At 33.1% G+C, this 16,321-nt stretch overlaps 1 protein-coding gene across 4 annotated transcripts in view; it reads left to right on the top strand.

Annotated features, from left to right (window-relative positions):
• The window catches only part of LOC130896159 (uncharacterized), a 53,631-nt gene extending 37,906 nt beyond the window's left edge, over positions 1-15,725 (top strand). For 2 of the 4 annotated variants that reach the window (XM_057804056.1, XM_057804057.1), the window contains 3 exons: positions 4,161-4,637; positions 10,696-10,822; positions 14,076-15,725. In XM_057804056.1, the coding sequence (XP_057660039.1) occupies positions 4,161-4,637; positions 10,696-10,822; positions 14,076-14,296 (825 nt within the window). In that variant the 3' untranslated portion in view covers positions 14,297-15,725. Of the gene's footprint in view, positions 1-4,160; positions 4,638-10,695; positions 10,823-13,955 lie in introns of all 4 variants that reach the window. The other 2 variants (XM_057804055.1, XM_057804054.1) reach the window with 1 other exon arrangement.
• Positions 15,726-16,321: the final 596 nt, after the last annotated feature.

Below are 16,321 nucleotides of genomic sequence, written 5' to 3'. Positions count from 1 at the left end.
ATTGGTACCACTTTTGGTATAATCCCATAAAAGTTGTACGTTCCCCTACCATGTTTGGTCTCGTCTTCTCGCTTCCTTTGACCCGTGCCAGAAAAACCGACACGAAGCGGAGCGGCAGCGAGTCAAGGCAAGAGAAGGCGAAAAATACGAATGCACCGACCTCACTCTAGCACTTACTCAAGATATACTGATGTTATTTTTACAATGAAATTAATGCGATATTAACAACTCTGTATACGGTAATAAATTTTTAGTTTTCTTCCTTTCGATTTTTCATAACAAAAAGTTATATTTTTAATAATATAACTATGCATTGAACACTTGGAAGAATTGTATTTGGATGACCCCAAAAAATCTGTAGCATTTAAATGAAATTAGGGGATAAACCGCAGAGGAACGTTCATACTACATTCATAATAACAAAATATGAACCCTCCACTCAAAACTTGATGTATGATGTGATTATTCTATTTCTATTTATTGCACAATATATGAAGGAAAAATGCTACACCGTTTCAGATGTCTTATTCTAGTTCAATCAAATCACATGTTTTATTGATAGTAATACAAAAAATTACAATGTCTCAAACAAATATATCTCCTCTACCTGCACTAAAATTTAGCTGACTTATGCCCTCTTAACAATATCTATAACTCATTTTCCGTAGTGCTAACACGTTGCAAGAGCTGTTTTTTAGTCCCAGATAAATGAACACAACTTAGATGGTACTGCTAAAACTATCACTTTGGCTTTCAAGATAAAATTGCAAAAACTTTTCAAAACAATTATTCTTTATCACCTCAGCTCGTAATCTATTATGTATAGACTCATGTTGGAAACTTAGGCTGAGTTCGTTTCGAGCAGCACACAGTAATTAAATGCTTGCCTTTAGTTGACCCCAGCGCAGATTACAATGAATTTTTGATAAGACAACATGCAGTTGGAGTACTCACAACCGCTACCTCACAAGAAAATGTTGAAAAAGTTTATGATCTCATCTTGCAAAATCTACGTGTATCTATTTGACAAATAGCGTAGGGTTGTCATATATGCTGAGACGCTGACCGGAACGATGGCCGTCTTTGGAGAGGTTAAATTGTTATACTAAAATCTAGTAGATAGATTAATAACCAGCTATGGTACAGAATACAAGAAAACTATTGATAATAACGTGAATTATATAAAAGATTATTAAATAAAAGTACGTGTAGTCTTTTTAGGAAACTATTTTTCTGTGCCCATCCATACTTATCAGAAGTTTATGCTTACTGCTGTAACTTCGTTTGCCCTTTTACATAATTGCAAAATCTGCTCAGGTCATTTGAAAATAAAAATTCACTGGACTATCCTTTGGACAGTCTTTATACAAAGCTTATTCCTCTCTTTCGTCCACTGTGTGGATATCAATGAAAAAACCCGTTCCACCACATGAGCAATGTGAACCAGAATCGCGAAATGATATTGGCATAATTTTACAAAAAATTTCAAATAAATGTACCTATTTCTCGTTCGCATTCAGATAACTCTTTGATAGAACATATCAGTTTTCAAGAGTGATTTCGAATACATGTATTCTTCATACAATGAATCAATAATAATTACAGATGTGTTATCTTCAACTTGTTGCCATTGTGATATTTATTCAACATCATCGAACTGAATACATCCAAATTTTTCTCTCGAGCCCGAATGAGGGGTGTTAAACTGCTCTGATGAGGCGTAATAACGTCGAAACAAGTCAGTAGTTACACCATCTCCTGCAATTGCGAGTCATTGGGGATGTTAATATCGACCAAAAGATCGATTTACATCACGCTCTTCAGAGGAGTTGTATTTCAATATTCATCGACGCATCAGCCAGGAAAGTAGTGGCTTTCCCCTTTGAAAAACGGCGACATACATTTTCGAAATATTGATGTTGGATATTATTGCAGAGGTGAATCGTAGAAATCTTTTATTTTGATATATTTTACCCACCTCATTTACCTTATTCATATTCATCTCTGAAATAATTTCGAAATTCAATATTTCGAAAATGTATTCATTATTACAACTTCTCTGAACAGAGTAATGTCAATCGACCCTTTTGTCGATACTAACATCCCCAATAGCTCGCAATTACAAGGAGAGGCTGTAACTACTGTCTAGTTTCGACGTCATTACGTCGCATTAGAGCAGTTTAACAGTCCTCGTTTGGGCTAGAGATTGAAACGTCAAAGAGCGATGTTATTTGGTACATTCCCCAGTGAACGCTGGTGCCATTCTCTGCGAACCACTGGTCAGGTAGAAATCTATCATAGTCGCCGATAAAGTGGATTTCGATAGTAAATGAGGTGTGTAAAATAACGGGTGGCGCCAAAAGATCGCATGAATTTGAGTTGAATAATGGGTGCGAGAGGAGCGGAGCGGAGGGGCAGGGACTGTCCAGTTTTAGCATCAATGGCACAGTGGATCGTAGCACATCGCGTTTTCGTTGTTGAACATTTCTTCAAAAGTAATGATTCTGTTATTACTGGTCAACAGCTTTTCCGCACAGAGTTCAATTTTCCACGAAATGGTTTGGAACCTGATCCCAACACAATACTTTGTTGGTTGCCTCTTTTCGCACAACTGGATAAGTTATGAAGCAGAAGTTATCTGGTCGTCCTCGCACGGCGCGAACCCTACAAAATGTCACTTATATCAAAATAAAGGAATTCTACTATTCACCTCTGAAATAATTTCGAATTTCAATATTTCGAAAATGTATTCTGTCGTTCTTCTAATATGTTTAACTACGTGTACCAAATAGCTTAAACAGGCTTCGATTCAGTTAATCCACATATCAATGGTTCGCAGTGTCTGAATATTTTTTTCAATACAAATTAGAAATGCAGGAAAATAGATGGTCAGCTATATTACCGAATGTCTTTCTATTAAAATTTGATTCATAAGTTTATTTGGAATTTGAGAATATTTCTGACCTAGAAGTCTCAATCTCAAAGCATAACATCTATGCTACAAACGTTGAAGAATAATTTCTCACGAGTTTAAGGGATTATACGATGGTTGTGTGGAAAGTTCATTGTCATTTATTGTCAGGATGTTAGTTAAAATGGAAAAAGGACACTGTGTAATAAATGTGTAAGTGTAATAAAATTCGGGGCAGCTGAATTCAAACGTGACCGTATCAGCTTGACTGACGAAACGCGTTCAAGACGTCCAGAAACCAACTTGCTATATCATCGAAAAAGTTCACAAAATGAGACTGGATGACCATCGTATTGAGGTTACAGACAAAGAAAAGGCAATCGGCATATAAAAATGACACATTTGTCAGATACTGCCTGAATAGTTATGTATCCGTATGTTATCCGCGCTTTGGATAACGCGTTAACCAATAGCGCATTTGAATAAACATTTCTCTAGCGTTAACAACTCTCAAGCAAAATGAGTCCGACTTTTTGCACCGATTCATAACCATTACATTCCTGAATCGAAAAAACAGTGAATATAGTGGATAGCAAAGAGCGAGGGACTAGAGAAGTGATAGTGACTATCATAGAAAAGATTGAGCAATAAAAGGAATATATCAAAAAACTTTATCATGTTGTTTTGCTAGGATGGAAAATGTCAGTCAACCCCCATGAAGTGTTCAATCAGCTCAACAAATCCCAAATTTGACAAAAGGAAGTGTTTCTCCCATATAAAAATTTGCTGACGTCGTCACTGTAAAGTTATCCCATATTACTCTTCAGTAGCTTAACATAATCTCAAGAATTGACCAATTTATACGTTACTTTATTTTTACCGTATTTGCTGATTTGAAAACTAAAAAAATTGTCACAATCTTCTTAAATGGTTATTCAAATCAGGTTTTAGGACTCTTCTGATTTAAAATTGGTGTTATTTATAATTTTTTAAATACAGATAGAAGCAAGTATAAACGTTAAATTTTTGACTCTTTGGAAACTTACAAAACAAACTAACTTTAGATCAGAAACCCAAAATCAAGACGATTTAGAAACATAAACATATCAAAACGTCCAAGAATTGAAAAAATAAAAAATAAAAAACCAATATAGCTCTTCATATAAAAGCATCTTTGAAGTAACAAATATAATAAATCAAATTGAAATTAACAAATACATTCTATTTTCACACACGTTTCTTCCATTAGGGTGGCCCCCGATATCCTCCTCTTCAAGCTTCTAGCTACCAACAACCAAAATCAAACGCTCCTTTGAAATTGGACGTATCCATTTCCCAAAGTAGTGTACCGTCTTCAATATCTCCTTCGTCTAACCAAAGTCCTTTGGGTTATAAAGCTCCAGTCGCCAACAGAGGCTGGGCTCCTGTACAATCTCCAGTCAATGCGCCAAAACAATCTCCTTGGAACCAAAATGATTCCAAGAAGTGGCAAACTCAATATCAACCAACACAGCAGCAATATATCGAAAATGTTCAAGAGTTTAGTACTAATTACGGCCAACAGGTCCCTAGGCAAGATCAATATCAAAACCTATACAACCAGTATCAATCTACTGAAATAAATTCTGCACAACAACGTCAATACTTTTCAAATCCTACACAATATCCCTCTCCGCAACGTGAACCCTCTCTACAGTCTTCTTACGGGCAAGGTGGTCCAGTTCAGGTATGATTAAACACTTGCTACCAAACACTAAATATATGCTAGTTGATTCCTATAAAAGCGGATTTACGTAAATTACAAACAATGATTGGAGTTATCTGAGTTGTAAAACTATGACAAATGGAATGAAATTTAGTCCCATGGTTTTAAAACTATAAGATCTCTAGTTCTTTTGTGAACATTTCGGTATATATGTTCGTAATTACCAAATAATCTATCATGATAAGTGGTAAAAAATTGTTTCAGCACTTACTGGTATAAATATATTTTGAAAATTTGTCCAAAAAATTTTGGCGTCCACCATGGAAATCATGTACTTAATTAGAATATTAGTTGACGTAATTGGTGATGATATATACACATTATTTTTAGTATAGTACTCATTTTTTCATTCACTTAGTACTTTATTTACAGATTTTTTTTTCTGAAAATCCTATAAATATATTAGTATTAGTAGCTTATAATTTGAAGGTTCATCTATTTAAAAAACCTAGTTTCAACTTTTATCAAATCTATCATTTGATAGGTAATCAAAAGTTATTACACAAATTTGATGATTCGTTTTGGTGTTGACATAATTATTATGTCCATAAATAAAAAGGCTACCTTAAAAAGATAAGGGTTACCAAGAGGTGCTAAGAAGGATGGGGAAGGTAAATAAAGTTCTGAATACAGTTATTCTTTATGAAACAAGAGGAGCCAACAGTAGGAAAATATCGATGTTGAACAATTCAAGAACATGGTTCAATTAATCAACAACTCGATCTACTGTTAACAAATGTAGAATAAAAAACATTTGAAACGAATGGAAACGCTAGAAAAAGAAAACCTCATAATAATTTTCACGATTATTCTTGGAATATGACGTTATGTTACTCTTATATAAAAATTTGAACATTCTAGAAAACATTAGCTTATGACTTATAGCATTTTAAAATCTTGCTCAATCAATTCTTGTGTAGATAACTCACCACATAAAGCAGGATTGGTTAGGGTTAGGTGCCAACTAGATCTGCGTGCGTAGAGTTGATATTCGCGGTGGCAAGCCAGAGGATCGTCTTTTACTGATTCACGATCCTCTCTGAACTGCTTCGCCCATTCATACTCGTGATTTTAACACAAACTTTTTTTGAGTTATCAACTGCAATTTGCGAAGTGTTTCCAAAAGTTTTTTTCTCAGAATTTACTATAAATTGAATCACGTTTATGTAGTATTCCAGTGAACAACGGTAAGAATATGGTATCACCTCTTAATTCCATCAAGACGCATGGATGTGCATGAACTTCTGGAATTAAGTTCTATTTATCCTTCACTTCAAAACCTACACTATGCTAATATCCACAAATTATTTTAAGGGGTGAAAACTACCCCTTATTGTCAAAATTCAATAAAATGAAAGTTAAAGCATTTAGAAAGTTAAAAAACATCTGTAGGATTAAAATAGAGATCGCATGATGTTTTAGGGTACTATTAATGCTTCTCAACCCTTAGTGAATGTATTCAAATCCATATTATATTCATGTTTTTATAGAAAGTCTTGTAGATTCTATCTTAATTTTGGCTTAACCCTCATTTTATGTATTATAAAGTCCTATTTGGATAGTTTTTTGAAGTTCTTTAAGAAAGATTCAATAGATTTTTTTCGTAAAATTAACCATTTTCAACTCAATCAATTTTCAAGTTTACAAAATCTTCATTTTACATAAACATAAGTTCCACCTTTAATAAATCATAACTCGGTCTGTATTAGATCTACAAACAAAAAAACTTTCTTTTTATATTTGAAACAGTTATATCTAACTTTTTCACAATTTTTTCAAAATTTCAATCACGAATAACTCAAATAGTATTTATTTTTCGGAAAAAAATCTATGGAATAGTTTGTGATTAGAATGCTTTTTTCTATCGATTCACACGGTGAGTGTCAACGAAAAAATTACCACCCTCTAGTTGGGGAAATATTCACCGCCGGCATGGAGAAAACTTTCTAAAGTATTTACTATCTAATGTAATTTCCAGCATTTCCATGCGTCTTAATGGAAATCTAAAATCATTTCTTAAGAAAAAAACTAACCAAGCGAGGTAACACAGATTTGAAGTAAAAATGAAAATCGTTTTGTTACGCAGATGTTGAAAAAGTGTTGAAAGTTTCCGAGTGATGACTAAATTCCAAGAACTCAATTACCACATCTCGTACTATTTCTACAATTGATTCGTCAGTTGTATAATAATAAATAAATTTCTTTGAAAATATGATACAATTTATAATGAAATTCAAATAGTTGAATCGTAAACGTATTATCCTACTAACAGGAGACGAGAATAATTTCAATATAATCTAATTAATTATTTGCCTGCAAACGTAGATCAGCATTAACATAATTTGAACCTACGTAAATCCGCTTTTGAAAAATCACTTGGTTTAACCTGCTATTTAATATTTAGCAAGAAAATTTGTAGAATATAGATATTTATATTCATTGGCTTCAATAACGCTAAATAAGTTAATCTCTGCTTTGGAAAAAAATATATTGCCGAACTATACAGCATCACAGGCGCTAATTAGTATTTACATTAAGCATTTTTATATGTGATCGAATATTTATTATCTAAATAGTTTTATAAATGATTCATGTGAACCCCATTTGTCACATATCAAGTCTATAGCCGAGTTCTTCCCAACCGTTGATTAAAGTGTCTTCAGTAATTGTTGCAAAAGTTACTTCAATTCTGTTTCTCAATTCCAAAATATAAACGATCCTTATTAAGCCCAAAGGGTAGAAATCATCAAGCTTTGTTATTAGGGTCTTTTAGATCAATCCAGCGATCGGGTACAGTGACGTTAAAACAATCGCGTACATTGTTATGCCAGTGAAATGGCACACCATTGGGACGGAGCAGAAAGTTCTACGACTCACCTTCTTTCAACTGAGAGAAGAGCCATTTATTGGTACATCAAAATAAGAAGAAGCATTTACATCTACCTCACCAAAAATTGACACATAAACTTTTCGCCAGAATGTAGCACAAAGAAAATTAATTTTGGAGGACTTGCATTTGTATAATATCAAGAAGATTATTTGAGTCTCAGATACCACTTTATTAGTGTTAACATGTGCACTAATATGGAAGAAAAGTCGATTCATTATAGGAGATAAGCAACATGATCAATGAAATTTTATCATTCAACAACAATTTAATATAGAACTTATCACGTAATCCGTAGTCTGTAAGCTTTCGAGCATGTCACAACTGTAAACGGTAAAGACTTAATTGTCGGTGTTTCCTTTAAACCATCCAAATATTCGACATACAATCTTCGTCGTCCGGGGTTCTTCATTTAACAAAGGCTGCGGTAACTTCCAACTAATGATATCTACGGATATTATTATCGCTTGAAACGTACGTTACACAGAAATTACAGATGTAGTAATTACAAAGTGTAAATCTTAGAATGCTTCCTGACTAACAGTCGCCATCTTTACTATTACCGCTGTCTAGCGGATTGCGGCGGAATATCTTAAATATTATGTCAATTTCAGGACAAGTTATTTGTCAAATAATTGGATCTTAATAAGTGCGAAATTTTTGATACGTGGCTTCTCTCTTCCAGATACCAATAGAACAAAGGAAATTTAGCAAGGAACTGAAAATGGCCAAATACATTGTATCTCCACCAATCCTACTGCCTACTGCATTCTAACCTGTAATATCCGATCATCATTGTAAAGTTTTGTTTTCATTTGTCAACATTTATGTAATAAAATTGAAATGACTATTATGGTCATTTCCTCGTACTCTGTCAGTGTATAAATGTAAGTTGCATCTCAAACTTGTCCAAAAAAATGATAAAATTGCACAAATACAAGGTAGGAGAGAGCTTTATAGAAAAATGATATTACGCCAGACAACTACTCACATAAAAATTTTAGTCATAGAAAGAACCAAGGTGATTATATATTTTTTGGCATTGCAGGCTGAGCTTATGAGCACTTCATTTCTACATTTTAGATAAAAATGTTGAAGAGGAAGTAAATAGAGGGTTGTTTTGATATTTATCTTTTGTGTTCCAATCGTATGAGTGAGTCGTTGTGAAGATATTTCTGAAAATGGAGAAAACGGATATATACCTGTTCTGAATATTTTTTTAAAGGGAATATAGCTACGCTAAATGGAAGAGGAGTTGGATACTGTGTACAAAGACCCAGTACCATTATTTATGACCCTAAAATTTTTGATGGATGAATTCAAACGTGGCCGTTTCAGCTTGTCGGCCAAACACTATGACTACTAGCGATTTCATAAGAAAGATTCATCAAACGGTACTTATAACCGTCGGTCGAAGGTTAGAAAGGTAGAAAAGGCTAGTGGCATATTAAAATAACATATTCGCTATATATTGACTGAAGAATTATAGATGCATAAGCTATCCTTGCGTTACGTGCCGCGTTATTGATGCGATTTAATGATTCAGACTTTTCAAACGATTCATATTTGTAGACGAGGCCTGAATCCACCATTACATTCGTGAAACGAGAAAACAGACATAAAGGAGATTGCGAAGGGAGAACCTGCTCTGAAACAAGAAAAAAACGATTTCATAGCATGATAAAATTGTCTACATACACATGCACGAAGCAAACCCGAAGAGATATCAGCAGTTGCCTTGAACACAGTACCTAAATAGAAGGCAAAGCAAATTATTTTAGTTACTATGGACATTATGAAGATGCTGAAATGTATAATAAGCATAAAAAGCAATGATCACTGATACTTATTACGCCAATTAAGTTCCAAAAATTACGTAAGGCGATTAAAGCGGACTTGAGTTGAAATTACGCAGGTGTTATCTTGCGTCAAGATAACGCATCTACTCACAGATCTGCGACTACCACGGCTATAATGGCTTAGTGAAGTTCCAAATTAGTTCAGTATCCGCCATTTTCTACAGATATGGCTCCTAGCGATCTTTAGATGTTAAAAGATGTGTTAATCTTAATGGTGACTATATTGGGAAAACATATCTTGGTCTATTTTTGTATTGTGAGTGGGTCGGGGGTGAATTAAAGGGATCAGCTCTCGATTCAAACAATTGAAATTAATAATAAAGCACCAAAAAGATGAACAATAATATATTGCTGAAATTTTTACCAAAGATTGTCTTCTCACTTCGAGAAGATATTTTCTGAAAGCATTTTTACTGACAAAGCTTCGTTTGCTTCCCAACATCAAAGCTGTAATAATTTTCCTAAATATCTTTGAAAATATTGATGTTAGAGACAAAAGTTTCGAACAAAAAAATAAAACTCATAAGAAGCACTTTGATAAAGGATCTATACATTTTTTACGAAAATCTATTCTTTTGGCTATTATGACCTAAAATATCACGACAGGATTCAAATAGTTTAACATAACCTAACATTTCTTTTTCTAGTGTGTTAGCGATCCTGTAGTCATTTCTTGATTGAAACATTTTTCTATAGAACCAATATTTTTGAACGTGTTTAGTAAAATTATTATAACTTTGAAGGGATCTTGGGGGTCAACGAAGGTTTGTCAGTAAAAATCCTTTTAGAGATTCTCTAATCAACGAAAAGCTTTTGCAAGACTTTTAGCAAAATCTTTTTTGAACTACACCCGACATTGTAAAAGTTAAATGTAGGACTAACATAATCTCCTTCCTACATCTAAATTTGAATAATTTAAAAACGACAAATTAATAACTACGTCACATGAATAAAAATAAGAGAACGAGTTTGGAATTTAATAAAATCGATTTATATTCAATTTATCTGTATTTAGAATCCGGTTATAATAACGTTTATTTGCGATTTGAAAATCGTTGACCACGTATCAGTGACACATTTCTATAAATTCAATTTTTCAGTTTGTCGATACTTTTTGAGTTTTATATTAATATCAACAATTATTAAAGATAGGAATACACATCATTTGGCTGTCGCACACTTTATTTATTCACACAATTCATACGCTTACCAGTCATTTTAATTTCTGAAGTTTTAAGATTTAATTTCTAATAAATTATATTTTCCATTTCAGACGAATCCGCCAGCATCAAAATTTGTTGAACCCCCACCTACGTCTATCACACTTCGCTCGCAAGTTCCAGTCAATCAGGTCCCGTCTCCGATATTCACATCTCAACCAGCTACGACGACGCTAAAAGGTTACATTTTCTACTCCATTTATTACAAAATATATCTCATTAATGCGATGTAAAGTTACAAAATTCCATAGTTACATTCATTTTTCACTCTTTGAAAACAAGTTTAAATTGTTATAAGATGATAAAGAAAAATGCGGACACTGGTGTTAAATAAATCAAATTGACAAGTTCAAAAATTTTTCCGCGAGACCTACTTTTATCGCGAAAATTAACATCACCAACGTGGATTTAAGGTGAATTTGAATAGGATTTCCTTCATCGAGAAAACGTATGAAAAATCTAAATTTAGAAATGATTCCATTTTGTATGTATCCAGCATAATAACTTTTCATTTCATTGAAGGTAGGTTATAGGTTATAGACTGAAAACTACTTTTATGAAGCCAACGATCACCCAATTAGTCCTACTAATTATTACATTGATATTGACCGAAGAAAAAATTGGCGATTCGTACGGAAAATTTAAGAAAGTGGGTACGGTGAAGATACAATAAAACAAATTTTTTTCTAAATTTATGATTTACGTTCTATCTACGAGGGTTGTTTTGAGAGTAAGAACCGCATTATGTCCCTATAGAAGCGGTAATATGGAAGCGAAAATAATAACTATCGGTCTTAATCAATCAATTATTCAATTTGTAATGAAGTGAAACTCTTTTATATACAAAATAAATATCACAACTCTCCAGGCCTTCAATGGCCATGACTAAATCGCTGAATTGTAATTTTACGAAATCCATGTTTCAAACTATAGTCGAACTCTCTAAGTTCTGTTTTATTCTTCTTCAACTACTCTCGTCACTACATCTCTCCATCGATATCTGAGCTCTTTCATTTATACCCACTCAGTTATTTTCACTCTTCTGAAATCTGATGTTATCTCACCTGCCTTTTCTTCTCCTTCTTCTAATTCCCTCTCCTTCCATTTTCGCTCTCTTGGCAATTTTGTTTCCATTAATTCCATACACATGCCTCAATCATCTGACTCTTTCGGATCTAACTATGTTCGTTATACGTTTCTATATTCGACCGATAACGCTCTACCACAGAGAGATCTCAATAAATGATTCATTGTGATATAAGAATACGAACCCTGATGGGGCTTAGTTGTTGACATATAGGGTGTTCAAAATTTAATTTCAAAATAAAAAATTTGCCATAAATCACCTTTATTTTTTTTAAATTTGGTTATACATATGCTCCTCAATAAAATAATATTTTGACATAAGCAAACTTGGGAAAAATTTAACCAGTGGCTTGCCAGGGTTAGTTGTCACATTTATCCCCCTATTTTTTACGCCACTGGAGCAAATTCTTTTTTCAATTTTGTTTTAAATTGCCTGACTATTTGTAGTTAAAAAACTAATAACCTTTTATGGAGCTAAAGAGAACGGTGATTAAGTAGTTCAAAACAAATAAAAATTATTCATAATCTCAATTTAAAACAAAAATGTATTACAATAATAACAAAATTGGCAACGAAAATAAAAATAATAATACCATAAATTATATTTAAACTTCACTTTATTACAACAATAACAAAATTGTCAAAGTTACAGTAGAAATCTAGATGGGATTGAAAGATTTTTACCGCACCTTGAATTCTAGCTATTAGATCCTGTTCAAATTCGATTATTGTTTCGCACACTAAGGACTTCATATAGCCCCATATAAAAAAATCGTCAGGTGATCTTGGGCCAATTGGGTCCACCCCGACCAATTTGATTTAAAAGTTTGAACACCCTATATCTCAACAACTAAGCTCCGTAAGGGTTCATATTCCTATATCAAAATGAATAATTTATTGAGATCTCTCTGTGATAGAGCGTTGTCGGTCGAATATAGAAACAGCCTGTATATATCTTCCACGTGAATCATATTCCAATTTTATGCCTTCCAGAATTTTTCTAATTAATCTCCTTTGCTACCTTGGATAGTCCTTTTGAGTTTTGCTCCCAGAATATTCTTTAGGGACCACATTGTTCTTCAACCCTTCGGAATGGAATTTTCTAACTTTTTGGTTTCATCATATGTATTTGTTATCAGCACTACTAGATTTTCGAAAGACTAAACTTTATGAAATTATTAATTTCTCGTTTCAAGTTTCCAACAATACTTTGATCTCAATTCTATCCAGAATCAGTCTCATCATAGTTATCAGTTTTCTTGGGATCCCTATAACTTGAGTTACTACACCAAGAACTAAAATTTTTCGTTGTAACAACTCTCTTCCTGGTTCTATTTAAAGACCCACTAGAAACACACTCTGGTCGTGTGAGCATGTCGCTTTGTCTGTTCATTTTTACCTTTTTTAATGTACGGTGAGTTTCAAAAGACCAATACTTCTGAAAAATAAATTACGCCTGTTTAAAATAAGAATTGCGCATTGCAGAGATCATTGTATCAAGAGACGTCAGTTCGAGGTTATCCACTCTGCCAATCTCCTACTATGCCGCCATTACATCTTTGCCAGTCTTGGTAATATGGTTAAACTGCTTCGTTTGTTGCCTTGTATTATTCTTTTAAATGGAATAGATGGAAGTGTAAGAAAAGATGAAAATATGCGTGAGTAGTGTAGGATTTCTTATAAGGAAATGAAGAATTTTAATTAATAAAAAGATCTGGATGATTTAGTGTCTTGAATTACGTTAGCAGAGCAGAGAATTGACTTACATAATCTGTTCCTAATTCAATTTCTTAATGGAAACCGCTTGGTAAATGATGTCAACTGGTGTAACGGTCCACCAACCGCGTTATTTAATGATGAGATCTACAAATTCATGGTTTGACAAATGTGAATGGGTACTGTATTGCAAACTGAAATAAATACTTTGTAATTTAATTTAGGAACATAAAGTTCTCTTCCTTTATAAAATAGTTCTTACATAAAAAAAATAACCCTCGTACTCATAAAATTTAACACGTTTGAGGTCGATAAATTGCCAGGATTAGAAGAAATTTTAAATATTAGATTTAAAGTGAAGCCAGCCACCCATAATATTTGTGACTCACGTGGTTAGTCGTGATATAACTTGTATAGCAATGAATCATCATCTTACCCTCATAAACATTATTTATTTGAAAATATTTTTCACTTTTGAACGATATATTTATTGACCGTTTTCCTTTTATAGTTAAAGTCAATCCGAAAAATTTACGTGGAGACTTAAAGTGGCCTCCCGAAGACGTAAAGCAAAAGATATATGAAGAAACAGAGAATATTAACTCTAGTAATAGTTTCCTTTCTATTCAAGGTGGCAAACATCTCCGAGGTGACTTGAAATGGCCTCCAGAAAGTGTCAAACTTCAAGCAGAAGAAGAAAATAGACTACGATTAGAATTGGCCAAAGGACCTGTGTGTAGGCCACGTAAAGTTAAACGGGATTATACGTCATTTTTTCAACAACACGCTTTGAACTTCAGTTATCCCGGGTATAAAGTTCCTCCAGGTACTCAATTCTACAGGGCAGAATAACAAGATGATTAATTTATAAGGCCCTATGTTCAATTGCAATTCTAAAGAGGGCGGAATAACTCTGAATCGATTAATTTCACTTGAATTATTGATTTTGAGAGCTTCTTAAATCGATTTATAAATATAAAAGCATTATTTCTGTCCCATTTAGATGTTTTAAAAAAGCAGCTGTTTTATAATATTTTTTTCATGAATTAGATATACGATTTTTAGTATTTATAGCTTTATTTGAATGGCTTTTGTAAAAACGTGTGGCAAAACTATAACAACCTAACTTGAATTCTATTTTCAATTTGTTCATACTTAAAAAACGAACAGTTTTCTGAGCAAAGTTGATTTCTACTTTGCACAACGTTTTTCTAAATATATTTAAACAGTGACGTGTTTTACTCAGAAGGAATGATTTATTGACGTTAATTTCCTTGTAATTCTATGAATATATATATTTGGTAAAAATTTTACTATGAAAAATGTTAGGCAATCTCGAAGCTAGTACTTTTACCACATCCTTAAAAGCAAGCTTAACTTCGTAGATACAAGATCATTATCACATATAGCTTAAAAAATAAAGACGCTCGTTTAACAAAGGCAGTGGAGATCATTAACATAATACCCAACTGTCAAGTGGTAATCGGTTATTATAAGCAATAACGTTTCTACCGAATAAAATTCGTCGTTGAATACGATATAACAACAATCTATAGTTTCTTCACCAAGGAGAAGAGCAATACATAACTGCCTTTGTATCCTCTTTTCTTTTTAAACCATTGATCAACAATTCGGTGCGTATTAGTTAAATGGTCTTCGGTTGATTAATTGGTCTTCTTCATTTTATTTCTTCTCATTACACACTCATGAGTGTTACTGCAGTATAGTTAAAAAGGCGGACTATTTCGCAATGGGATCAAATAACATCTTCCTAGGCCTTAATTATATTTCTGTCAAAATAGTTAACGTGGTAAAAATTGTGATATCTTCATTTAGTCATTTTCTGATGCTTAACAAAGGTACCTACATATCTATACTAATTGGTTTTCTTCAGAAAAACATTATCAAACGTTAATCGTAGGTTGTTTGAAATATGATCATGATATAACCCAAATTCCAAGGACAAAAAATGATTCCTTCTGGGTGTACGCTTCTACATCACTGAGTATAGATTGCTGCTTTGAAAATGTATACATTGGTTTCGTATTTCATATGTCATTGCAGCAATGTTTTTATGTAAATAAACGTAAATTAAATGGCGTGTAAAAAATTATTTATCACTTATTTCTCTATTTGTAAATTTGAAATACTTATATAATTCATTCTTAATGCCAAACGACTAAAATAGTGTTTGTTTTAATACGCTATCACATTCTTTGGAGTGAATATAACAATACAAAAAATATGTATATATGTATATAATAAACATTGTAACAAACGACATCTGTTGCATTTAATTTTCCTTTCACCTCAAAGATAGTTGTATCATATGATGAAAGAGATACAGATAATTTCTAATTCCAAATAAAACTTTCACCATCAATCTGAATACGATGTTTAGCAACTAAGTTCTGGAAATGTACCAATAAACGATAAGCAAAAAAAGTTTGACTCAACATTTTTTAATCCATCGCGATTACGAGTCCGACAGTAAACATCGTTTTTCAAAGTTGACATTGCCGAGATCAAGATGGAGGACTAGTCTTTGAATAGTTAAGTTCTGGATCAAATCCGTCACTTACCAGAGCCGTTTTGAATCTTCTACTACTACTAATTCTTACCGGACGTTTCCAACTCGCGATCCTGTAGTTCGGCTTTCAGTTTGATTAATTTCAGGACATCAAGTCTTTTAACCATGTTCATGTCACTATTTATTCACAATACACAGGGATATCGGAAACCCGGAAAAATTCACAAAATAATATCAATACGTTAGATTTGTGGTATCAACACATCAAAAAATACAGAATGATTTCCAAATGATGGGGCCTTCTTGAACCTGGGGCCCGGGGCTATAGCCCCCCCAAGCCCCTGGCT

Source organism: Diorhabda carinulata, chromosome 7 (genome assembly GCF_026250575.1).
Source record: "Diorhabda carinulata isolate Delta chromosome 7, icDioCari1.1, whole genome shotgun sequence".
In the NCBI taxonomy this organism is placed as follows: domain Eukaryota; kingdom Metazoa; phylum Arthropoda; class Insecta; order Coleoptera; family Chrysomelidae; genus Diorhabda; species Diorhabda carinulata.
This window is presented reverse-complemented; position numbering and strand designations above follow the sequence as displayed.